Source organism: Aphelocoma coerulescens, chromosome 3, assembly GCF_041296385.1.
Source record: "Aphelocoma coerulescens isolate FSJ_1873_10779 chromosome 3, UR_Acoe_1.0, whole genome shotgun sequence".
In the NCBI taxonomy this organism is placed as follows: domain Eukaryota; kingdom Metazoa; phylum Chordata; class Aves; order Passeriformes; family Corvidae; genus Aphelocoma; species Aphelocoma coerulescens.
Genome location: NC_091016.1, coordinates 17,281,424 through 17,308,031, shown reverse-complemented (window position 1 = coordinate 17,308,031; position 26,608 = coordinate 17,281,424). Strand labels below are relative to the sequence as shown.

General features: G+C 42.9%; 1 protein-coding gene across 1 annotated transcript in view; it reads left to right on the top strand.

Annotated features, from left to right (window-relative positions):
* The window catches only part of SUSD4 (sushi domain containing 4), a 69,059-nt gene extending 56,810 nt beyond the window's left edge, over positions 1-12,249 (top strand). Inside the window, exons 6-9 of the mRNA XM_069009247.1 lie at positions 8,522-8,713; positions 9,194-9,338; positions 10,555-10,937; positions 12,130-12,249. Of these exons, the coding sequence (XP_068865348.1) occupies positions 8,522-8,713; positions 9,194-9,338; positions 10,555-10,937; positions 12,130-12,158 (749 nt within the window). The 3' untranslated portion in view covers positions 12,159-12,249. The remainder of the gene's footprint in view (positions 1-8,521; positions 8,714-9,193; positions 9,339-10,554; positions 10,938-12,129) is intronic.
* The last annotated feature ends 14,359 nt before the right edge of the window (positions 12,250-26,608 follow it).

Here is a 26,608-nt window from a genome sequence, read left to right as displayed (position 1 = left end):
AAATTATTTGCATCCATGTAGGAATGTGGAAGGTGAGCACTTTTAACTTGGGGTATCTGGATTTTTGTGCTGTTGGAAAATGCTGAACTTGATCTGTCCACTTTTAGCCACAGATGAAGAGGTGTGGAAAAGAATTGAATTCAAAAGGAGCACAGAGAGACATGAAATGCTAGACAGATAAGTCATGTTCTTCTGTGGACATGCTGCTAAATAGTCATCCAATCTCTTAAGTCCAGCAGCTGTGTTGCGAAGTGAAACACAAAACAGACCAAATTCAAGGCAGAACGGATATGCAACAAAGTGAGCTTTTTGCAGCTCTTGTTGTGAGGGGTGGAGGGTTTAGAGAACAGGCTCCAAGTTGAAGACATTGTCCAAAGAACATAAATAGCATTATATTTCTATGTGACTGCTCCTTTTTTGCATTGCAGAAATCTTCCTTCGTCTTGGCTGGGATTGAAACAGATGCCTTCTCTACTGTTCATACTTTTTCAAGAAAGCAACAGAATAACATCTTGTAATCTGTTTCTTTCATGTCTTTGGTACTGCTTGTTGCACAGGACTGCCACAGTAAATCATTGTTTTACACCTGCTCTATTACCTCTGTACCTTTCAGAAACTCCTTAGGATTTCCAGAATCAGCCAGACATCCCAACGTTTTCATGGAGGCATAATTTCTGCCCTGAAGTTCCACATTAGCAGCCAGATGCATGTAGTGTTTTATCCACACTGCTTTAAATATACTGTAGATTAGGTGGGGGACAGCAGGCAAAAATTCTTCCTGAGGGCTGTTTTATAATACTAATCTCTAACTATCTGACAAGGCTGCTTGGCAGGGAAAGTAACACATTGCATACCTTTATGGACATGTTCATTACATTTGGCCACACAGTGCACTCACAGAACATCTTCCACAAATGGAGGGAACTGTAGCTACGGACTCTGTGCATCAGGAACTCTACTCACTTGTTCATTTCCAGAGATAAAAACCAATATTTAAAGGGTGGCACTTTCACCAATCAGCGTAGGCAGGCACTTGGGAACTGAACATAAATAACAGAAAACAGCACTCCTCCATGCCTTCCTGGTCTTGTAAGATGGCTTGTGAAATTGCAGTGGTAAGATCACCTGCTGGTTTTCCTCCCCATTTCTTTTTAACTTGTAGCTCTCCAATGGGCTCTTGAGCTTTTTCTTACCTAATGTGGTCTACCTTGATTTCCTCAGTCTTCAGCTAAGCCCTGGAATACAGCTTGTCTATTCCAGCATTCTTGTCTCCATCAATTCCTGATGACTGGTGTAGGTAACTCCACACAAGCTCAAGGGATTCTTGCTTATAACAAAGAAGAAAAAGCTATTCAAAACAGAGGGATTAAAGTAACATAAAAACCCACCGATACATCCAGCTCACAGTGAGCACTGGCTTCTTCAGACATCCCTCACTGGAGCCTTTGGCTGTCTGGCTTTCTTAGGCAGCTTCCAGACTGCTCTCTCTCTCCCCTCTACCTCCATTATACTTGTAAGCATTTTGGTCTTTTCCAGTCCTGAGGTTATCCTGGGATGCCTGTCAAATACCCAAGCCTTGACTTACATCGGAATTTTCTAATTCCTTCCTGCAAAGTGTCTGTGTAGTCCCCAGCATCTGCTTCTCAAAGTCCTAAAAAGACCATTACTGGTCATAAAGTCAACCACTCATGAGGGAAGGAAGAAACAAAACTGGAAGCAAGTGATTGAAGAAAGACAAAATGATCTGCTGTAAATGAGACCACAGTGCTCAAAGCACTCACATTTGAATAATGCATATAAATATTTCCTTAAATATAACTGTGGGCCTCTTGCTGAAAGAAGTCCTAGCTCTCTAGCTGCAAACTTGTCATCAATGTTTTGTAGTTTAAATGGAACTTTCACTGTTTAAGTAATAATTTATAGGAAAAAGATCACTTGGGGTGTGGTTCATCCTGTATTTGTTGTGAAATGCATTTGAAACTAAAGACTTCAGCATTGATATCAGTGTTTCACAGGACACTGTGCTGGGAAGGGCAGAGTTGTTGAGGTTGAGTGTGAATTTGGCATGATGCTCCTGTAGGAGCTCAACTGACTGGAACTGCAAAAGCTGCTCTGTAATTTGGAATTCCAGGAAGGAATAAGTGATTGTAAATCACTGTCTGTTTCCATTTTGGAATCAGCTAATACTAAATTATTTTTAAAATATGTTTGAAACTAGTTTTATACTGTTTCATTCAGGCTCATACAGCTGCTTTCAGTGACTGCAATTCTCAGCAAGATGCTGTTTGTCAAAGCTAGACCAGAGAAGCAGCTTTTCTTTAAAAACTTAATTATTCAATTCATTTCACACTCTGTAGAAGGTGAGAAGTTCTTCTCCCTGTGTGCACATTGAAAGGCTTACCTCACAGTCATAGCTGGTTCAGAATTACCCAGGGGTGATTGCCTAGGGGTACAGCCAGCAGCCTGGAGCCAGGAGACCTGGGGTATGTTCCTGGCTGCTTGAACATTGACTTGCTGAGTGGTTGAGAAGAAATTGCTTATCTGTCACGTGTCTTTTCAGAAGAAAACATGTAAGTGGCATCGTGATGGTTAAGTAATCAAGAAAGGGAAAAGAATTTGGATACTATTGGCTAAGAATACAGTATTACTAATAACTCTTGCTCTAGGCTTTCAAGAAATAAATTCTCTGGCAACTTGAGAGTTCAAGTAAGCATCTTGTATCTTTATTACATATTCAGTCAGGCTTAAATAGGATTTAGTCTATATATGAGTGCTCAGTTATTTCCATCAAACTTTCTATTCTGTTATTACTCTTGGTGCTGCTGTTTTGCTGTGGGAATGAGTAATCAGAAAAGTTCCTCAAAGCATGGCATCACTTTCGGAACACAAATTCAACGGCCTCCAAGTTTGTTCCAGTACAGCTGTAACATGCACCAAGTCTCCCTTCACAGTGCAAGCAGCATTTGTTGTAGGAATGTTTCATTAGGATATTGTTAAGCTAATGTTGACAATAAATGAAAAGTTGCTCCAGTAATGCTTCCTGTTCTGCTTACATTCCTGAAGAGTGTAATTTTAAAAAATCTCATTAAGCAGGTGTTCTTAGAATGAGGTGTTTTGACAGGGATTATTTTAAAGCAGCTGGATTTGGTATTTCCCTCCTTTTACAAACCTCTAAATTTCTTCTTCAAGCTTTTGATTGGATATGAGCAGTTGAGTCCAGTAGTTTTTCTTCCATCCTACTTAAAATACTTGAAATTTTAACGAGAATTTTTGGTTTGCTATTTTAGAATTAAAATACTTTGGGTTTTGTAAATTGAAATCTAAGTATAGAATAGAAAAATCCCTTTTTTAGTATTCAAAATGCAGAATTAATTTCCTCAGGCTCTGTACTGTGCAGTGCAGGTGTGATTCACTTGCTGGTAATACCTGTGGAAATGGACAGGTCTGTCAGGTGAACTGGACAGGAATTCTTATGAATGTGAAAGATAAACTTCTTGGTTGATGATTTGTTTTATTCTGAAGGTATGAAGGGTGATGACACTGAGGGAACCAAGAAACAAGTTTTGTTAGCACAGTGTTCATAAAGAAGCAGGAAAAGGAACAAACATAATCTTCATCTTCTATGTTCCTGTAAAAAATATAATTTTCAGATCTGGCATCCCCAAGCATGTGTTTGTACAAAGGCAGTATATGGAAGAGCATCCCTCCTTTAGGCCCCAGAAACCAGCCAGTAAAGCTTCAGATGGGGACCTGGCCACCCTGGATGGGAGGGGTCAGACCTGCTGGGACATGCACAGCTGTGGTCTGATGGAGCTTGGGTTAAACATTGGTTGGGATGCAGTAGCCAGATGATAGGTGTCCAGATCATTTCCAGATGATAGGTTTCCAGATCATTAGCATCCTGATGTGTACAAGAATGACAAGTGAGGGTCAGGAGAAGCTCTTGTTCTTTTCTAGTTTGTGAGCAAAGCAGACAATGTGTCCCCTTCTGAGTGAGACACACCAGCGTTTTCCTGCGCAGTGGAATTTGTAGGTTTTTATTTGTGTCTTTCTCATCTGGAAGTTTCATCTTAATATGTTCTCACTCCTTGCATAATGAGCAGGTATTCACAATGTGTTTGGAAGAATTTATTCTTTATTTTTTATTTTATTAAGAGTTTATTCTTTATTAGGTGCAGTGTCTCTAATCCTGTCAATCCCTGTGTCAAACAGAAATGGCTGGCCTTACACTGGGCTTTTCTGCTAACTAAGCAATTAATGTCCTACACAAAAGGTGGACTACTGGCTTGAGAGAAATAAACACAGGTGAAAAATAAATTTGCTTCTTTCTACCCCTTATTTTGTTTTATAAGTGAGTGTCCTGTACTGCAAGACATTTTTGCTTTTATTTTTTGGCCCACATAAAAAACGCTGGGCAAAACCTGAATGATTTACAATCTGTCTGCTTTGACCACAGACTAAACCCACTAGCTTTTGAACACTGACTGAAAAACAGGTTTTGAGCAGTGTAAATATCTGTAACTCCACTGTTATCTCTCTACCAGTGGCTTTTAAAAAGTCACGCAATGTCTTTATTCTGTGCCATCAATGTTAATTGAGAATATGCTAATGCCAAAGAATCTTCCCTCCCTCCTCCAGTTCCAGTGTCAACACTGCAGAACTACTGCAGCATCCTCTGGGCAGAGTTTAAAAAACTTCTTGACCATAATGGGTAGGAAAAATCACTGGGTGAACCATATTACTTCCTCAAGTGCCCGCAGCCTGTGCCACCCTTCCCTGGCCCTACTCCAAGGGATGCAGCTCTTGCACTGCCAGGCTGTGATGGAGAGGGCACTCCATGGGGCAGACCAGCCCTTGCCTCTGCTCCAGGCCACAGTGTCACATTGCTGGTAACACAAAGCTCAACTCCCCAGGTTTTAAGCTCTTCTTGATAGTGCGAGTCCTTCATTAAAATCAGCCAGAGCAGAAAGCTGGTCTCAGTGGAGAGCCCTCAGCTCCAGCAGCTCCTAGGAGCAGGCAGGGAAGTCCACCAAATGAAATCAGGAATTCTTCCCTTCAACTTCCTCGAGTAACAGGGCTCTTGAGCATCCAGGAAGGGATTTGTTTGCCATATAAACACAATTGCTCTTTCTTTTTGATGAACGATTCAACTTTTCAGCTGAGAATGCTGAGCTATAAAGTTCCTGTAACTCCCTATACAGTCTGTGGGCAATTGCTGTACAAAGACAGATCCAGAGACCCAGGATCACCTGCTGCAGAACCACCAGCAGACTCTGTTTGAATTATGTCCGTCCCTCTGCCAAGCTCCAAAGTTAAGGGCACAGGCATGTGGTCTTTTAATGCTGGTTGTCAGAAAATACTACTGGATTATCCATGCTAGATGTTGTAATTAGAGCATTAAAGTCTCCAAAGCCTTATAAAGTGAAGATGCTGAAAGCTATTGGTAGTAAAAATTTAGTGTCATTTTTAAGAAAAACACTTAGGGTTTTTTTTTGAGCTGTGAAAACTTCCTGAAGTAGAATTCCCTTATTTCTACGATTAGTGTGCATACTGCTATTTGGCAGTGAAAATGTACTTGTCAGATACACTTCCATTGTAATCAGTGGCTGTTTTCATTCTGCCAGTTTGATGCATTTGCCTGAAGTCCGTGGCCTGTAATTTCCAAACACAATTAGGGTTCATCACTGGGAATGCTACAATTTTAATTTTCCTAAAAAACTTCAGTGGCCTTAGGTTTGCCACCTGAGTTTTCCTCCATATTTGATCTGGCACATTCCTTTAATCCGTGTAACCAGTGTCGTACACTGGCATCCTGCATAAATAAGGGTTCAGACCCTATAAGGTGACCACCTCTGCACTAAAAATTTTCTGTCGCTGGGAGCCAAGAGAGTTCAGCAGCCTTCCAGACTTCCATAATCTTTATTTTCTATGATCAAAACTTAAGGCCCACTTGCTGGCTGTCCTTCCACTGGCTTTAAAGGATCTTGGATCAGGATGACCATGGGAATGAAGTGAGTTGAGAAAGGGACGGAGTGTACGACTGACTGCCCAGAGCTCAAAGTGAGTTCTTTTGGGGTTGTTTGTGATGTATCTTTCACGTGATTTGTGAAAAGAGGCTTTGAACCTGAGTGCTGCAGCCTGTGCATGGGGCCAGTTTGCCCGTGGAAGTGTTAAAGGGATCCTGAAACTGGTTGAACGTAAAGTTCACGGGAGGCGGTGAGTGATACCCCGAGAGAGTTAGAATCCCTGACTCTTGCAGTCCAGTTGACATAAGGATGAAGCACTGTTTCAGCTGAGCTAAAAGCCCTCATTTTCAAACCTGTTCCATTACATCTGCTGGTTGCATTTTCCTGCAGGAGCTGTTGGCAGGTATGACCCCTTAAACCTCGACTGTAATTCATGACTAATACTTGGCAGGACAATAAAAAATTGTTTGCAGAAGTTTCCAGGCAGCACCAATAGACAAGCATTTCCCTTGAAATACAGATGTGTCTGTGGAAGGGGTGTCACTCTTTAGTACTGGGGACATATCCTACACAAGGAGTGATACTCTTGGTTTTGGGTGTTATAAAATACACCTCCATTTGTAAACAGACTGACAGCTCCGTATCTGGGTTGTCCCCACAGTGTATTGCTTTAAATCTGCCTAGAAATGTGTCATTCTTGAGCTGACCCACATTGCTGGGATGCCAGCTTTGACAGATTTTTTTATTCAGCAGGCTGCTGTGGTTCTCAATGACTTTAAGAGGTTAGGGATGATGTAGTGGCTACATTGCTGGAGGGGAAAATTAGTTTCTCTGAGTGTTGCTCTTTGGGAAAAGGTGTGCTCTACTTGCTCATTGCTAGAAAGGTTGTGGGCATCTACACATCTCTTGCACACTGCCAGAGCCTGGAAAAACTCAGTTCCAGAGGAGATTAATCTCTTCCTTTGTTCTCATGCTCTAAGCACAGGTAATAAAAATATACCAGGTTTCCTTATGGTAGGCCAGGATAATGGCTTTCACTGATCATTTTCTTTTTAACACAAGAATGATTAATAGGTGCTTTCCTACTATTTCAGTCTGACAACCTCGCCCTAACCTCAAGAAAATTGTTTTCAGTATTGAGTTGACTTCTTTCTTGTGGGCCCAGAGACTTTGGAAAGTGTGCAGAGCATTGAGGATGTGAATTTTTATGTGATTACTCTGATTTCAAGTTATTATTAAGCCTTGCCAGTGAAAATGCAAACAAAACCGTGTCTCCGGAGGATGGGGAATAGACATTGCTGCACATTGTAATCAGCCTCTCTTGAAGATTCATTTAATATCTTGTGTATTTTTTTATGAAATGCATTATTCATGTAACAAGATTCACAGGAAGAAGCAGCTGAATTGTAATTTCTGGGAAGATTCTTCTTCCAAGAGATGTCATTTTCATTATTTAAATCAATGCAGTAGGTCTTGCCTGCATGAGAGAGGCATGAAGTAAAGGGAAGAGCCTGTAGATGAGGCACTGAGCCAGCTGGGAACTGCCTCTGAAGGGAAATAAAAGCAGCCATCCAGTAACTGAAGCCCCCTTTTGGGTCAGTATGTAGTCATTTGAAACATCATTACACTTTGTAGAGTTTTTTTGCTCTGTGCTAGAAGCACTTAAGAAAACAGTAATCAACTAACACTTAGACAGTGGAAAAGTTTCCTCTCTTGTAAAAATACTGCTTGCAAGCTGCTTTCCCCACTGCTGTTTTCCAGAGAGTGCTCCCTCAGTTCTCCATGGAGTTCATCTGCCTGGGATGTTGTTCCGGGGCCTACAGGAAAAGTCCCACATGTTTATGTTGCAATTCTCTCTTATTTACCTAACCCTAAGTAAACCACTCTACTTAATTAACACAGGCTCAGCCTCTGCTATATTTAAGACCTCACTCCACCAGTGGTCCCACTGAGATCAGTCAGGCTGTTCAGAAATAACAAATCACAAACACCACCAGTAGAGTTTAAGCTCAATTTAATAAAATTACAGTGATACAGACTGCACATGCTTAAGCAACACTAGGTGCTTTGCATCTCTTGCAGCACTGCTGATGGCAAACTTATTTTTAAAAGGTATTTAATTAATGCATATAACCATTTAATTATGTTAATGTAACAGAAACCAGCATGTTACAGCCCAATTATAAATGCTTCATGAGGAGCATGAGTCTCCTTGTTTGGACTGCCCCGCTCCATCCCCAGGCAGCCACCTGATGGGCATGTGTCTCTTTTTGTCTTCCTCTCACCCTCCTCTTCCCACAGAGGATTGGAAGCTTCCCAGATCCCACCTCAGTGACTGCCTGGCATGTGCATCCCTCCACTGGTATGAATGGGCACCTGGCCTCCCCGGGCAGTGGCCTGGTACCACTGAGACAAGCCCAGAACCGCAGGGAGCTGAGAGGGAGCCTGAAGTGTGCCTGCTGCATTTTGACACTCTGAAGCTTCACTGAAGCTGCCTGGTGGTGGGTTGCTGGCATTAATGTCTTTCTCCTTTTCCCTTTGTTTGTTTGCCCAAGTTTGTCCACTACCTCCAATGGTGAGTCATGGAGACTACATCTGCCACCCGCGGCCTTGCGAGCGCTACAACCACGGGACGGTGGTGGAGTTCTACTGTGACCCTGGTTACACCCTCACCAACGACTACAAGTACATCACCTGCCAGTATGGAGAGTGGTTCCCCTCCTACCAAGTGTACTGTGTCAAAACAGGTAAGGGATACTCCTATGCTAATAGTCCTGTCTTCCTACAGTCCCTCATTTTGGAGCAGATTTGTAGGTCGGTAATGCCTGCTGAACTTCATCTATTTCACGGTTAAATGATGAGCATTGATTTTAAGATGCTACTAAATGTAATGCGTTCCCAAGATCCTGAATGATTCTAAACCATTTTGATCATTACCTCTTCAAATGTGTTTTTTAACATCTATGTATTTTTATATGTATGCAAGTTAGGGTCATGATTGCATGTATAAAAAACCAGTCAAGGGGAAAAAGCAAGATCTAGCCTCTCTCTCAGCTTAATGTTAAGGCTGCTTTTGGTACATGGCATTGGGTTTATGTGTGGTTTTTACAAGTTGCCCATAAAAAATGTCTGGTCCTAACTGGCACTTCTAAGTATTGTTGAAGTATTCATATAAAATAACAACAGGAATATACAAGCACAACTCTTGTATTGTCTTTCTGTTACAGAACAAACCTGGCCAAATACACAGGAGACCCTCCTGACCACATGGAAAATAGTGGCATTTACTGCTACCAGTGTTCTGTTAGTACTGCTGCTGGTTATTTTAGCCAGGATGTTCCAGACCAAATTTAAGACACATTTCCTTCCACGGTTTGTACTGCTTTCTTTTTTATTTTAAAGAGGGCCTTGGTTCAGTTTTCACACTCAGCACTCCTTGCTGGAGAGATGGAGCAGCTCACGAGCCTTGCAGATACTTTGTTCTGCTCTGAGCAGAAGTCCCTGAACCACTGGTGTGGAAGGGCACCCGCAAAAACCTGCGGTAGTCCTTCATGCAGCTAAGATAAAAGGCAAAGTTTGCCAGATTCACTCTGGGAGTAATTACTGCCCTTCTACTGAGAATTGCTGCTTCTGCCTGTAAAAATAGCTGACAGTGTTTTTAAATACTCGTTTGCAGGTGCTGGGGGAATTAATTTTTTAACTACTGTAGACTTAGTAATGGAAGTCTTAAGAAAGAATTTCTTTTTTCTCTATGGACAATTTTATATAAAAGGTTTGCTTTACCTTCATTAGTGTTATTTTCATCACAATTCATAAACATCTCCAGCATCTTCGTTTATTTCCATAAAATACCATGCAGCTGTGAGCATTTGTCATTAATTCACACAGTGCTCTTCCTGAGGGAGGCCTACAGCCTGGACTTGCCTAGCTTACTGAAATGGCTTTCAGTTCTCCCCTTTTCAGATGCTTTCATGTCTTAAAGGTACCTGAGACCAAGTCCCTCCTGCCAGGACTATACTGTGTTTAATAGGCTACTAAACACATACTTTTAGGGTTTAACAGACCTTCCCAATTAATTGCTTAAAAAAGAAACCAGCTTAATACTGATTAAGGAAGCCTCCATCCTTTGAAAGAAAGGCCTGAAGGAGGCCACAAATCTTGCCACCAAAGCCTTGTCATCGAGCAGTAGTGATCTCAGTGCCTGTTTACTTGGGCTGTAAACACAGCTCTAGCACACGTTATTCCAGGCGTTCAGACACTTTTGGCTGGTGAAGTACATCTGCGATCTTCTATACGATACCTATTGTGCACAGCACAGAAAATGGGGCTCCTCATCTTTTCCACATACCTGTTGACCTTCCCTTGTTGGAATTGTTCTTCACATTACTGGTTTCATTTTTTCCGATTGTAACAGATTCCACCTGCCAACCCAAGCAGAGTTTGGCAGACATTTCTGTGAATGTTAATGACCCTGTAGCTCCATTTGGCATGACTAGAAAGTGCTGTGTTTACTGAAGTTCAGCAGTTGCTCCGAGGTGCTGCTGACATGCTCTTGCTCTCTGTGATAACCCGTCTGTGTTTGACATAGAGGCAACCAGGAGGGCTCCATGGGCGACCCTGACTTCGTGGTGGTGGATGGTGTTCCTGTCATGCTGCCTTCCTACGATGAAGCTGTCAGCAGTGGCTTGAATGCCCTGGCACCCGGATACTCAGCTGCCGCAGACCAGGGGCATATTTTGCAGACAGAAGATCAGAATCCTCCCGCTTACCCTGGTCCCAGGATTCCAGACACGCTGCCCAGCGAATTTGAGTCCTGTGGCAGTAGGTCGGGTTCCTCTGAACTGCTCCAAAGTTTGTACCCATCCCTGACATGCCAAGGGGCAGCGCTTCCCGGCTCAGATCAAACTGACATATCCCAGAGCACTGACGGGGACGCTGCATCCACGAGTCCCCGGATCGATATCACAGATGGTGAGTCTTGCATAGGTGCAATCGGTGAGTCCGTGAACAGGGAACATCATTTGTTTGTACTGGCAGAGCAGGAGTTCACCCAGACAGCTTGCTTGTACTTTCTCCATGGTTTTGTCCACACCTTAATTTGGAATTTTTTTTTTAATCTGACAACTCCATGGTTATAGAGTTTCATGTCTGTCATATATCCTTGCTAGCTGTGGTGCATGTGATTTGAATGCCAGGCCAGAAGGCTCCTGTCCAGACCTCAGTCTCATCAACAGGGATGTCAGCAAGCACCTGTATACAGCAGCAAAGCCAACCCTCATCTTGCCTGTGCTGGTTTGTTCATCTGCTCCTCAACTCCTACGCTCACAACTCCCTCACATACCCTGGCTTTCACAGCCAATAACAGGATTTTCTCCTTGAAAGAGAAAAGAAATCATATTTTCATACTTGGCCAAAATTAGCAGCCTTTATGAACAAACTCATCATGTCTGTGCATCCAGCAAAGTGTTCCTTCCATTTGAGGCAAATGAGCCTTAAGCCATGGACATGGAAGTCACAGCATAAGGGGAATGTACCCAGAGGTCCAGGTGCCAGAAGGGAGCTTGCCCTGTATTACTGCCTGCCTTTAAGTTAAACATGGGCATGTACTGATGTGATTTCATGGAGTTCTGAGTGGTGCTGCTCAGCCTGTTAAGGAAACTAGATGGCTTTCCTTGAGACATGTAGAGGGAGAGGCTCATATCCCACTCTCCACAGTCACTGAGCTGAAGCCCAGTGTCCTAAATTCAGTGTGGGTGGAGGTCTGGGTGGAGGAAGTCATCCTGCTTCAGAGGGGTTTGGATAATTTTACTGGTATCACAAGGCGGACAGGACATCCAGGAGGAGAGGAAGAAATTACAGTACTGCCAGTAAAAGTGCCTGCCACTTCTGAATGCTGTTTCAGTGATTAATGTAGTAACAAGGATGTTTGCATTTAGGTTTTTGTGGCCCTAATTTGTTGGAGAAAATCTGTGTAGTTTTAGTTATCTAATTTTCATAGAGGTGTTAGAGCCTGAGTGGGTCTAGAATTGTCAATACCCCACATCTTGTTCAGATATTTGCAATGTCCGTTTCTGGTTTTGTAGAATTGCTAACCATAATACTCTGCAAAAGCATAAAGGGAAATTGCAATCAGCAGTCAATGCTATTTCTTTGTTTCTCCTAGAGATTCCTTTGATGGAAGAAGACCCTTAGCCTGCACTGAGTTGAGTCTTCGTCACATTGTACTGTGGGTTGACATGAATCATGAGGATTCAGAGATAGAGAAGACTCTCTGTGGAATTGGGGAGGGTGTTTTCCTACTTATCAATCTTCCACGCAGTGATGTCACCAGGTTGGGTGTATGTCTTAATCCACAGCAGGGATAACAGCATCAGCATTTGGGACAGCAGCAGTTTTATGAATGAATCCTGGGGATTTGATGAGAGCAGATGTAGAAAAAGAACTGTGGCTTTTTAGAAATGAAATGTGTATCTGCATCGCAGAAAGTCATACGGCTCTGTAAGAAATGCTATTGGATTTTGATACTAACTGCCTCACAAAAGCATGTCAAAATATGTAAATTTGCTTATAAAGACTGCTTTAAGTGATCTATGGACCTCTAGTTTATGAAGAATCCTTACAAGTTTAAAAAAATACCAGTACTGAAACAAACACAAAAAATAGGAAAGATCCTCTTTGGCTTTCCTATGATAACCAGGAAGTTTTTGATTTAGTTGTTGGTGATTTTGCTTCAGACCATGTCTGCAGAAAATATAACAGAAATGATGGGATTCATATATACTTTGATGTATGATAGCAAATATATACAAATATATATATATATTTAAAAACTCTTAAAGAGAAAGAAAAGGAAAGACTCCCAGGTCACATAATGATCTGGAGATTTTTTTTTAAAGGTAAGGCAGAATTTATATCATAGACAATATTCAAAGTAAAGTATCAATATTTGTATTTATGCAAGACTTCTGTGACTACATTGCATTTGATAAATCCTGCTGTAATATGAGAGATCTAGAAGATGTTAAAATTATGAAATACATGCTTAAGAAATGTTGAACTGCCGTGCTTCAACCTTTCTTAAGCTCTTAAATATATATATATGAGAGTAATCTACAGTCATAGCCCAGAGCACTGCCTTGTCCCTGTACATTGTGGTAGTATTCTGAGCCATTATTGTAGATACTTTTTAAGAAAAAGAACAATAAAGCTGAGTTTCAGTTCTTTTGACTATTGTGTAGTTGGCCTTTTTTTCCCCTTCCTCACTTCTTTCGCCAGCTCGTACCTGAAGGCTGAGAAGGCAGCAGAACACCTGCCCTGTGGCATTTTCAGCTTTACATCCATTATACAGCTGGAAATGAGAGAGTGGTTTTGGTTAAGCAGGGCACACGGAATGGCTGCAGCAGGGGCGCAGCTTCTGCAGATGCAGTGTGGGTTTTGTTGAGGGCTTTCTCTGCTCTGCAGGCTGTGCCAGAGCATTGTGCTAAAACCTGTATGAGGGGTTCACTCCGTGGTGTTACAGGCTATTTGTTTTTTGTCAGGAAAATTCCTGGCTGTTTCATGTACTTACTGAAATTCAAGCAGATTTTCTTGTGTTATTTTTCGTATTGTGCAGATGAAACACGTTAAACTGGCAGTGTTTGAAGGAATAACTCACTGTGTGTTAATGACAGAGACTGCCATCGTGTGGGCTAATCCAAACCAAAGGGAAAAATATGACTGAATTCTGATTTTATGTACAAAGTAGATTAATAATATCTCTATTGCCCTAATTAGAGGATCAGTGAAAGCTGCTCTGTTATTTTTTCATGATTGTTTAATGATTTATTTGTATTGTGGTAGCATATAGTGGCCCCACTCATGAATCAGGCTAGTGGAATAATAGATGTGCTGCAACCATTCAAGGAAAGTGTTTATTAGCATCCTGTCAGCAACTCTACATGACAGCAGGAAGCAATAGTAGACCAAAAACTGTTTCAAGCAGAAGTAATTATGTCAATTATCCTATGGTAAGATTGATGAGAACACAGCGATTGGTATTGAAAGATAAGACATATTCCATATTATCCTCCATTCTTGCTTACACAATATTTGCGTTATTTTTTTCTGCTGAATTGTCCCAGTTGCAGCTGTATCTTCAGGTTTATCCCAGAGGTATCTATCAGGTGTGCTAGTACTTTCTTGGCTACTTCTTCCTTTTTAGATACCAAGCTTTCCAGAGGTGCTTGCACGACCAGCTGATGTTTGGAATTATCGCTCTGTCAAACAAGACAGGAGTGCTGTAAAACCAACCCTGAACTGAAGCACATCCCAAGGCCCCAGTCAGTTATGTGATTTCTGTTTCATAATGCCACTGAAAAGTATTGAATTTACTTTAAATGCCTTATAAAAATGTTATGAAATCCATCTTTGCTGGTCTTTTAGCGGATTGTGAAATTTCATTCCTTATTAAATTTTTTTGCTTCCGATTATTAATTTCTGTTATGAAAGCTTCTTGATTAATATTTGGAGCTCTGAGGTTTTATGGATTTACACTGTTGTGTGTACTGTATTGCAGTCATTTCATTAAGGGAGCCAGACAGGGTAACTTAAGAAATGTAAATTTACGACTTATTAGACCATTTTTTTTTAAGAAGTGCAGAACTGCAAATACACCAGAAAATGTGAATGTATTAATTTTGCTTGATAGCCTTTTGATAACACTGTGTTAAATACAGTTTGTAAAGGGAAGAGAGTTTTACCATTTTTTGCTTATGTTGGATAAGACTTCCTGAAAGGTTGTTTTGGAGGGATGGTTTGTGTGGTTGAGTTTGGGGGTTTTGCATGCTTGAATATTTGGGGAGAAAGAGAGGATTTTTTCTCATGCTATTTTTTTTCCACATAGGGCTTGAATTCTCATGAGAGGACTGCCTCCTCCTGGATCCACACCTGTGTCCCGACCCACAAGGTGACACCCTGGGCTGGGGGCTGCCCCCAGGTGCCCCCAGCCTGCCCAGCAACCTGGACATCCCGGAGAACTCCACAGCTCCCTGGCCTAAGACCTCAGGATGTTTTTAGGGCCTCAAGAGACAAGAGGGGTGCTATGATCATGGCAGGATGTTCACTGTGTAAATGAGACCAGATGGGAGGATGAGCACATCTTACACAGATCATAAGCTATTTTCCCTTGAGCTAACTGGATGTGAATTCAACCAGATCCAGGAAAACCCTTGTTGGTGAGGGGAGAAGTAGCATGTTAGTGAAGATGGACAACCCTTGTGCCTTCAGCAGAGAGAAGAAGGGTGTGTCCTGAGAACTCCAGGAAAGAAAAACAATAACTGGCTTCACCCTGCCAGTATTTCTAAAAATGAGAAAGAAGAGCAGAAGTGAGCAACGTGTCAGCATCCAACACTGACTGATGAATGGGGGCTCGACCTGCAGAGTGCTGGGTGAAGGGTGGGGATCCAAGGTCTGCAGATCCAAGGAGCTCTGCAGGGAGTGAATCACAACCTGAGCATGAGTCAACAGAACCTGACTGTTGTGAAAATGTTAAATGTCAACACAGGGGTGTTTACACAGAACTGTAACTTATTAAATGCATGAAGCAATCCTTCAGCTGCACTCAGCACTAGTAAGGCCTCAGCTAGAGCAGTGTGTCAAATGTTGAGCAATTTTTTTCCTCTTCAAGGGAAAAGTGGTGTAGCTGGAGGGCAGCCAAGCAGAGAGAATCAAGCAAAGAGAATTGGAAAAACTTGTCCTGTCCCCACAGGTCACAGATTATGTAGTGTTCAGTGTGAACAACAGAAGACCAAAGGGAACACAGAAATTCAGTTTTCTGTAAGAAGCATATTTTGCAAAAAAGAAGGAATTTATCCATATAAGTAGGACAAGAATAATAGACTTAATTGAAGCTTGAGAGAATTAGGTTAGATATTAGGAAAAACATTCTAGTCACAGGGATGGTTACAAGGAGAAAGATGGTCTGAAGATGCTGTAAAAACCACTGAGAGGTTTTTTAAGACTGTTTTAAATAAACAGAGGCCAGTAAAACATTGGAGGGAGATGCACAGTGTGAGCTTTGGGGCCCCTTCTCACTCTGTTTCTACGTAATTCCCAGCTTGTGAAAACTAAACTTGGCTGATGCCCAGTTTTGCCCATAGACTAATTCCAAACTGATGGTACTGGGCACACTGGTCAGTGCTCATCAAAACCACAGCCAGAAATACTCTCTATTCCACCAACAGAAGCTTTCATGTAGCGTGGGCTGAACTCCAGTAAAATCCTGTGAATTAAACCCTGTTGCATTAAAGTGACATTGATTTCAGAATTTTGTTCTGTGACAAATCCAAACTTGGGATTTTCTGGTCTTCATGTCTATCTTAGGCAGCTAAATGAATGCAGCCCTTCTAATACTCCCTGTGCATTAGGTGAAGTAAATCCTCTCTTGGCAGTTATCTGAAGACACCTATTGAGTTCAATGAGAAACAGCAGCTCAGGCAGTTGGAGCACAGAGTCCATTGTTGTGTTTATGCAAAACTTGCTTCCCATACCCAAAAGCTGTTTGTTCCTCCCTGCTCTGTGCTGCGGATGGCAGCACAGCTTAGCACGTCAGCTGTCAGAGGGGGAGCAGCACAGATGAGAGAAGCACGTCTCAAGCTCCTGTTCTTGATCTCCTGTGGGTGCCCAGGCAGGACTCAGGGGCAGAAAGAATCAGAAGGCAAGTAAACATCTTCCCCAAGCCCAGGGGGATCTCCCATAGTCAAGGACACATCCAGTCCCTTCGACACAGTTCCCAAAGGAATTCCACTACACTGGAGGGGAAGCCCTGTGGCGGAGAGGACGTGGGCCCTGCTTTGCCTATCACTCCCAGGCCAGGGTGTGCAGCCAGAATAGGCAGACTAATCCTTCTCTCCCCATATAATGTATATGACCCACTTCATGCATTAGAGATTTCTCTCCTCACTACTATTATATAGTGGCACACGGCCTGTTCTTCCAGCCCTACATTTTCTAGGACAGGAAGATAGGTTATTTAACAGCAACAGAAAGGGCTGAGATTGACTTATCTTCTGTCCAGGTGTCGGAGCAGACTTTCAATAATTCACAGAGACCCCATAAAGAAGTTGGATGGATGAGGCTGTCTGGGATTCTTGAGGCACCTTTCCTCAGCAAGGCAAAGGGGCTGCCCTGCAGGGCAGGGGCAGCTGCTATGTGAGGACATTTTATAACCCAGGAAAATTGCATTCACCTCCTAAAATATATTAAGCAGAAACTTGGAGAAGGAAGAAAAGATTTAAATTTTAATAAAGTCCAGGGGACATGGATAAATTCCCCATGTTCTCCAGTAAGAACAGAGGGAGCTGTTCGTTTAATACAACTGGTTCAAAAGAAAGTCAAGAGGTAAGGACAAGCTTCCTGGTTTTGGGGCTCTAGCAGCTCTTTTCCTTCCCCTCTGCATTTCTGTCATCAGACTGATTCTGCTTAAAATAAGGGCCTTGGTTTTGGTTTGGATCCACTTTTTCCATTTTACTGTGCCTTCATTTCTCCTCTGCTTATCCTTCTACTCTCTCAGGGTTTTTTGGTAACTAAGTGTAGTGGTTTGGTTCAAAATATCCATTACTTATTTTCCTTCTGTGAGATAAGAATTAGGAGAAAGCAAAGCAGGCACAAAACTTAAAAGAATATAATTAAGTTTATTAACAGACCTAAAAGAAAGAAAAAGTCAGACTAAACCTTCAGAACACTTCTCCCCCCACCTTTCTCCCTTCTCCCAGTGACAGTGTAAAAAGACAACCCTTGAGATGTTCAGTCTGTTTACCACCTCTATAATAACCTTGTTCAGTTCACTTAGGGAGAGGAGTCTCTCTTGCTCATGCTATGGAGACATCTCCACATGAAACAGTTCTCTCATGGCTTCAATGTCACAGCGAGCCAGCCGCCCGCATTGGTTCTCTGCTCACATGTGAGAGTCCCTTCCCCCAACTTACAGCTTTCCCCACAACTGTTTTCAAGGGTCCAATCTCTGTTAATGGGGTACCATTTTAAGGTTGAGCTGTTCAGAAGCAAAGGTTCTCTTCACCTATCTCTGGGAGCATCTTCATCTCTAGGAACAGAGGTCTTCTCCTTCCCACAAGGGTCCTCCTCTTTCATCTCTCTCTGTTCATGCTTCTCATCAAATCACAGCTACTTCAACATTTGCTTGTTTCAGCACAGATACTTTTGCTCACAATCGCAATTTGAACGCTCCACCCCCCATGCTCTCATGAAATTACAGTGGGTACTCTGATGTATCATAGTCCATCACCACCATAGCTTTACAACAGAATTTCAGCTTCTAAGCTTGAAGCACCTCCTCTTTCTCCTCCCTCAGGGTTTCAGCTCTTCCTTCTTCACTGACTTTGGTGTCTCTATGGTGTTTCCTTCACTTGCTTCCACCTTTCCTCTGACTCGGGAGAGGATTGATGTCTGCAGGCTCCACCTGTTCTGGAGGAAACTCACAGCACTGAAAGGATCACTGTCACCCGGCCCCGCAGCTGGAAGTCGCCTCTCGCTGTTGGTCACATCTCTGCCGGGCAGCGGCCTCAGATGACTCTCCGGCCGCCCAGGAGGGGCTGGCGGGGCCCGGGCCGCGCTGCCCGCACGGAGCGGGGCTGCGGGGCTGCCCGCGCTGAGGGCTGCGGGGGGAGCGGGGCCGCGCGGCTCCGGCATGGCCGCCCCCGGCCCGGGCCCTCTGCGCCGCGCGGGCCCAGGGACCTGCCCGAAGGCCGGAAGCAACAGAGGTTTCCCGGCGTTTGTTCGTTCTTAAATGTGGATCACAGAGGCGTGTCGAGCTTCTTAAGGGGCTTAAAAAGTGGCCGATATTCAAACTAGCCAGTTGATTGGTTCTGTCAGGTCATAGAGGAAGCTGTAAGCACCTCTTTGCAAGAGAATCACTTCCGTGGCTAATGGAGCCTTCTTTACCTATACTAAACCATGACACTAATACTGTTGTTCCAGTTTCATTCTGCCACCCCAGTCATGCTGAGAAGCAAAACAAGTTGCTTAATTGCAGTGCAGTACCCAGCAGGACACTTTCCCTCCCTCATAAGAGGTTGCTCTTATTTGCCTTGCTCATTTAAGTTCTCAGCAGAGAGGATAAGAAGGGATATGGAGCTCCTCACTCTGCTGGCAAATGGTCCATGAATATGGGTGGAGAGGGGCAGTGAGGGGAGTCCACACTGCTCCATGAGTGCTGTGTCTATGCCTTGGTCCCAGGACTGTCAGCTCGCCAGCTTTCACAGTCCCTGTATTCGCAGGTGCATGAGAACGCTCCTATACAAACACACTAGCCAAGGGTTTTAAGGATCTGCTAATATTTTAGGGTGTTTCAAGGTAAGACCTTTATAAAGACTGCCTCCTTTCTGAAACTGGTAAGCTCACAGCTTCAGAAAATTGGCACTGATACAGTCCAGTTCGGGAGCACAGGCTGCACAGCAGGTCACTTCATCTGTCTGCTTCCTGGTGCTCCAGTATGAATTTCTTGGCCCCTGGATAACTGCTTGAACTAAAGAGTTACCAGTTGCTGAGCTGTCAGGTTCAGATACTTTCTTTTTTCCCTTTTTTTTTTTTTTTTTTAACTTAATGAGGCTGGATTTATTTTTAACGTTCCTTATTACCATAGTCTTCTGACTTCCATCCATCTACTGCTGAGTACATGCTGCTCTTGCCAAAGCAAGTATCTTTGAGCAGCTCTGTGAACCCCTGGAACTGTACTGCCCTGCAGGGGATCACATTTGCCACCATTGTCCCTTCTATTAATTCCATGGCAGCACATGCTGCTCGCCTGCCTTGTTCAGTGCTCTCGTGCTAATAACTGTGCAACCAGTTGTTATTTCTTTCATAACCATTACCATAGCTGCCTGTTGTTAATAATTCAGGGTTAATTACTTACTGAAAAGTTTAGCAGAACAATTTAGCTTCACTTAGCCTGTTCATTGATGAAGACTATAAATGTCTGCAGTCTATCACTGATAGAGCCATTACTGGAGTTCGGTATAATTGGCTTTTACTGAAGTGCTGCAGCAAAAATGAGGGTTAGTCCAACTGGAAAAGGGAGCTGTCTGCTTGTACACCTCCTGCTTGGTTTTCCATTGGATTTTGGGCAACCACTTGGGAAGAGAACTGCCACAATAACTTAGCAGGTTTTCTTACTTATCCATTCCCATTGTAACAGCGTGCAAGTGTAGACAGAGCTACAGAAGTGCTGAAGCCTGGCATTAAAAAAGACATCGTAACAGCTGTAAAGAGTCCAGCTTTTCAATTAGGCTTAGGGTGCTGGGCTGATCTATCACAAATACATCTTACTGGGGATAGGCATACCTACAATAAGGCTTAGATGATAGCCTTCTCTCTGGTTTATGGAAAAAGTGGGGGGAAAAAATTTCCAAGAAGCATCATTAAAGGTAATGATGCCTCTTTCAGTTTTCTCTGGTCTGGGAGGCTCCTGTTCTCTGAATTTTTGAATCTAGGAGCTGTTCAGACAGAAGGCTCTGAATATACACACTGCTCTCAGTTTCCAGTGAAGTGGATGAGAGCTGGGGCCCCTTTTAGCAGTGAGCTCTTTCTGACTGTGCCGTCAGGAGTCCCCATCTCATTCCCAGGAGAAGAAGAAAGGCCATGTGCTGCCTTCCAAGCGAAGGTGGGGTTTATCATTACACTTCTTTAGAGCAAAACTGGACTCTGGAAAATGTACCCAGACTTCTGATTTTACTTGCATTACAGTATTTGCAGTGACTCGAGGCTGACTGGATGCACTGTGGTAGTGTGGATTCACTTGAGCCTTCACAACACAGGGCTGTGCAACAGATCCTCGACAGCCTTTGGCTGCACTAGGCAAACACAAGCAAGTGAAACTAAGACAGTTTCCCGCTGAGATACTTATAAATCCAGAATGGCACTGCCTTCACTTTTGGGCGCCTAAGTGTCCTAGATATGCCTACATATCTTCATATTAAATTATGGGCAAGAATGTGATTAATTGTCCCCTGACCTTCAGTTTCTTCATTGAAGCTGTGTCACCAAACCATATTTTATGTCACTAGGAGATAGTAGATATAAATCAAAATCTGCCTCCTCTAGAATATATAAAAAGGGAGGAAATGAAATGAGAATTCAAGGAATGAAGTGAAATGAAAAGACAGGAGATGAAATAGAACAAAATGAAATTAAATACATATTAAAAAAAATGAAAATACTGAATTGAAGAGGAAATCATGGAATGGAATGAACTGAAGTGTAGTGAAATGAATTAAAACATAATGAAGTGATACTCATTCAAATCTTGAGATTTCATTTCATGAAAGGAAATGAAATGAGAAATCAAGAAATGAAGTGAAATGAAAAGATGGGAAAGGAAATATAATTAATGTAATGAAATGCAAAGAAAAGAAAATTGTGAAATTACGTGAAAACAATGAAAGGGAATGGAATGAACAGAAGTGCAGTGAAATGTACTGAAATGATACTCATTGAAATCTTGATATTTCATTTCCTTGCATGAAATGAAGAATTTTCATTTCACTAAAGGAAATGAAATGACAAATCAAGAAATGAAATGTAATGGATAGAAAGGGAAGGAAATTGAATTAAATTAAATGTAATTGATAAAATATAACATTCTGAAATTAATTGAAAACAATGAAATGAATTGGAATGGAATGAAATGAAGTGCAATGAAATTGTATTGGTTTAGTATTGCCTGGTTTTGGTAGCTGGTGGGACTACAGGAATGGCTTCTGTGAGAAGTTGCTAGAAGTTTTTTCCATGAATAGCAGAGCCAATTCCTGGTGACTCCAAAGATGGACCTACTGCTGGCCAAGGCTGGACCTATTAGAAATGGTTGCAAGTCCTCTTAGTTTTTGCCTCAGCAGCATTCAGCACTGTCAGATCTTTGCATCAGGATGTACTTCAGGCCCAGCTCTGTGAAGTAGTGAATATTTTCAAGTCCTATCAGCTCCAAAGTGAGTGCCATTGAAAACTAAACAAAAGTTTTAATAAATAAATAAGTAAATCAAGCTTAGGAGTAGCCTTGTCATTGTGTTGTCCCCATGCATTCATTTTTCTCTTCAGATTAGTCATGCACTTGAGGAACAGGAAGTTCACAATAGGGAAGCCAAATCTCATGCTCATAATTAGGACCCTGGAAAGAAATCCAGCCTGTAAACCAGAAAAATGTTAGCCCGTGATTGCACTGAAATCTCAACACTTAGTGCAAGATGTGTTCATAAGTGCTTTTCTTAGAAAGCAACAGCCTCTGCCCTGCAATTACATATTTGAGCTCTGTGGAAATTATTTGTTTACTAAGTGAGAAAGGCACAAATCCCAAGCTGCTGGTCAGAAAGAGTCCTATGTAATCATCAGGATTACACCAACACAACAGTTCAAATACCTTTGACATTTGATGAGTATTTGTCTCTTTTACAGAGTGAAGAGAGTTTGGACCTTAAAAGGGAAGTGAGCTGAGGCTTTGATTAGCAGAGCCACAGAAAAAGAAATAAAGAATGGCTGTGGAGAGCTGGAAGTATGTGCTGAAAGCTTACAGGGAAACTGCTGCCAAGCAGGTTGTGATAAATTTTAAATTCCAAATCTAGATGGACTCACATGTGCAGATGCCAAACACAACTATTTCTATATAACTTGAAGAAGGTAGCAAATGCAAGAAACCCTGAAAAGCACAAATTTGTGATAACTGGGAAATGCTCCAGTTAAGCAACTGCTTTACCCCTTGGCATGGTCATAGAGAATTTATTCTGGTCTCTTAAAAACAACAGCTGTTCACTGCTGAAGGCTATTTCCCGATTTGAGCCATTTACATTAGGGCAAAAGAGACACAGGTTTATCTGTTGTAGCCCATCTGTGCTGGGCCTTGACCCAGGCAGCTCCATCAGTACTGGTGCACTGGCCAGGAAAGGCAGGAGCAAAGGTGACCAGACACCAAATTCTCTCAAATGTACAAAGAAAACAGTATCAGCAATGTTACTGAAAATGGCAAGCATGCTGTTTTCAGGCAAAAATGATTTGTGAGGTGATGGTTCCTTCACAGGCAATGAGTCACAGAAGCTTCTTGGCATCTGCAGCATCTCTCTTCTCTTTAGGCAGCAACATTCCATGGCAGGAACAGGTGTAGATAAGAGCAGTGTTTTAGGGCTTGTGCTGATAGCACAAAATGAGCAGAAACTGCTGTCACATCAAAACAGGCAGAAAAAACACAGGAAGAGGCCATACAAAAGTGAAACACATTTCATGCCTGAAAGGTTGGACTTTCAGGTGTGGATGAAGCCAGAAGTGACGTGGCATCCTGCTCCAAGCACTTTTTTCAGTTACTCCTGGCTGGCAGGTGCTGTTGGCATAAGAGCAGGAGGGCAAAGCACCACTTAGTGGAGTTTGGCTAAACCGAGCACTGGGTGAGGTGAAAGGCACTGCAGCACAATTGCTGTATTTTTCTATTCTGTATTCACCCCATCAGTGTGATTCCCTGCTGTGGGGCAGGAGCTGGAGTGGATGGGCTCTGGAGAGGGCTATGGTAGCCATGGGAAGCACAGCCTCCGGCACAGCTCTCTGGTGAGCCAGAGGCAGCAGCAAAGGGGCTGTGTGTTAGTTTAACACAACCTGGACTTGTAGTGGGGGCAGAGGAAGACACTGAGGCTACTTCGGAGAGAGAAGGTCCTCGAAACTTCCACTATGCCCAGCAGAGCCAATCCCTGAAATCTCTAACGATGGACGTATTGGCTGGCCCAATTAGAGAAGTTGGTAACGCCTCTGTGATGACATATTTGAGAAAGGAAAAAGCATAGGAAGCTCTCTGTCTTGCTACCCTCTGAGGGGTGGCGAGGGGGTCGCTGGGCCATCCCAGTGCTGCAGGCAGCCGCGCGGCCGAGACCAGCACCGCTGCCATCTCAGCAAGGCTCTCAATGAACTGTACTCACTTAGCTGCTTTTAACCAGCTGTGCTGCAGGCAGAAGGGCAGGGGCGGCAGCAGCTTTTCCTTTTCAGCGCCCCACATGAGAAGAGGCACTGAGTGGAGCCAGTGGCCAGCGCAGCCTGTGTGGTGCCAGTAGGGACCACATGGCCAGCGACAAAAACATGGTGAACAATTGCCCGACACGGAACACAGATGAGATCAACCTTTTCAGCGCAGCGAAGCTCTATTAGAACTTTTCAATTAACAGAACTTGAGAACAATAATACCTACGGGCAACAATTTTCTTCCGAGTCAGAGAAATGGAAAAAAAGGGAGGACACATGAGGAAAACCAACATAGCAGCACTGAGGTCAGAAAAGAAGGAGAGGGAGGAGGTGCTCCAAGCATTGGAGCTGAGATCTCTCTGCAAGCTGTGGTGAGGACTATAATACAACAAATTACTTTCCTGTAATTCATGAGGTGCATGGGAGGAGGCAGAGATCACTCACAGCCCATGAGAAAGAGTGCTCACGCTGGAGCAGGTGGATGCTGAAAAGCTGAAATCTAGTGAGGAACTCGAACAGAGAGAGAAGAGCCTTGCTTCCAGAGACACAGAACCCTTTCTTCCAAACTAGAACAGCTTATCCTTAAAAGACTAAACCTCATGAACTAAAATGACCCAGGCTAGGCAGTTTTGGGAAGACTGCACCGTTCATGGGAGGGACTCATGTTACAGCAGGTCGGGTGGGCTGCTGTTTGTGAAAGTTAAAACCACTCTGGAAAATTTTGCAGAGAACTATCTCCTGTGGGAAGGATCCCACAGAACAGCAGAAGAAAGAAACTCTTTTCCCTAAGTGAACTGAAGAAAGATTTTTAGAAGTGACAAACTGACTAAAAACCCCATGGTTTGTCTCCTTGTGCGGTCGGTGGAAAAAGAGACAGGCGCTGGGAAGAAAATAGGTGTTCTAAAGTTTTATTTTAGTTCTCATTACCCTTTTTACTTTTAATTTTATTAATAATACATTTTCTTTATAGTGTTTAAATTTTGAGCCTGTTTTGCCCTTAAAATGTTTTTCCCCCAATCCTTATCTCACGAAGCTTTCATTTTAATTTCCCCTCGTCTGCTTAGCTATAGCAGAGGAAAATGAGTGAATAGTTTTTTGGTGGGTGCCTGGCACTTAGCCAACATCAAACCCTGATGGGTTGCCTCCCAGCTTGGGAATTCACGTGGCCACCCAGCAGTCCTTCCTCTTGAACAGAAGATTACTTCCACCTGCTTCTTGGCAAAAATGTGATCTAGTATTGAGACTTCAGGTTATTATTCTAATGCCTGCAGGAATCTTTCCATGTGAAAAAATGTTAAGGACTTTTTCTCTAGGATGTTACATGCTTTGCAACTGAAGCACTCTGAAGATCCTTAAAAGAATAATGTTCTGGGAGTGCAAGAAGTGATGTGCTGGTTTTACACTCCCCTCATCTGTTGTGTTTTTGAGTGGCACAACATGACTTGTCGCAATTCATGTGTAATTTTTACGTTTGGAGAAGTGGCCAGGATGGAGCAAGGCCGCTATCCTGGGTGAGTATGCTATTAACTGACGGATGTCTTGAGTGCCACTGGAGTCACAAGGACACAAGGCTGTCATGGATGTGCTAGCTTTTATATCCCAGCTGCATGCACAATTCGGGCATATTGTCAGCATGTACAGTTTTCAGTTTCATGGGACATTCCTTACGGTGTTACCAGTGGATTTTGTTTTGCCTTTATCTCCCCTTTTTGTTAACACTGCACAAACTTATGTCTTGAGGCTCTCTCCTGTCTTTCCCGATCCCACATGCACTGTGTGATTCCCAGGGGGTTTCCATGGCAGAACCTGAGCTTGCAAAAATGCTTCATGTGTACACTCGCATCCCGATGCCAGACAAGTCAGTAACACAAAAGCTGTCACAGGTCATTTTGCTACAGCCCCAACATTTGAAAGGTATTTAGGTTAGAGTTAAAACCAGGTTTCATCCCCAGTCAGCCTTTTTTTGCAGGATATAGGGAACAGCTGGCTGGTGGACGCTGCCTGAACAAAGGTCTCCTTCTACTCCAAGTGGCCTCGGGGGGAAGCTGCTGCTACATCTGGCTAGCTTGATAGCAAGGCCCAAACCAGGGATTTGTCCTGTACAGCTGTGGAGGTCAGACAACCCAGGGCTGTATTTTATCCATATTAAACTGTGGAAGGATGTTTTTCTCCTTCAGCCTACTCAGATCTGGGAGAGAAGCAGAGCAAGCTGAATCAGTTCTCCATCACAATCCTTTTGCTTATTTTTACTTTGGCTTTAAGAATCTAAAGCAGGGTAAGCACAGCTCTGAGGGTTTCTTTTTGCCAAGATCTGACTATGTTAATTTCAACAGAGAAACTTCGGTTTCAGTGTGTGCTAAAATGAAAGTATCATAATTTTCAAGCTAAAATGTAATATGTTGAATTATTCTTCTGTTGAGATGGATAGAGCACTTTATTCAGTTGATCAGGCTTTTCTCAGTTAGCCTTTACTGATCTTGCTTTTCTATCCTGTGCTCAAATTAACACAGTCATACTTGTAACTGAACTCAGTGGTAGCCAAGGCTATAAAGGCAGATGAATGCAAAAACCTGCCTCTCCAAAGTCTTTAGTCTCACTAAGAAAAAAGCTCACAGAAGCAGACTGAGATCAAAATCAGTGCTACCTAACCCAGGAAAAAAATT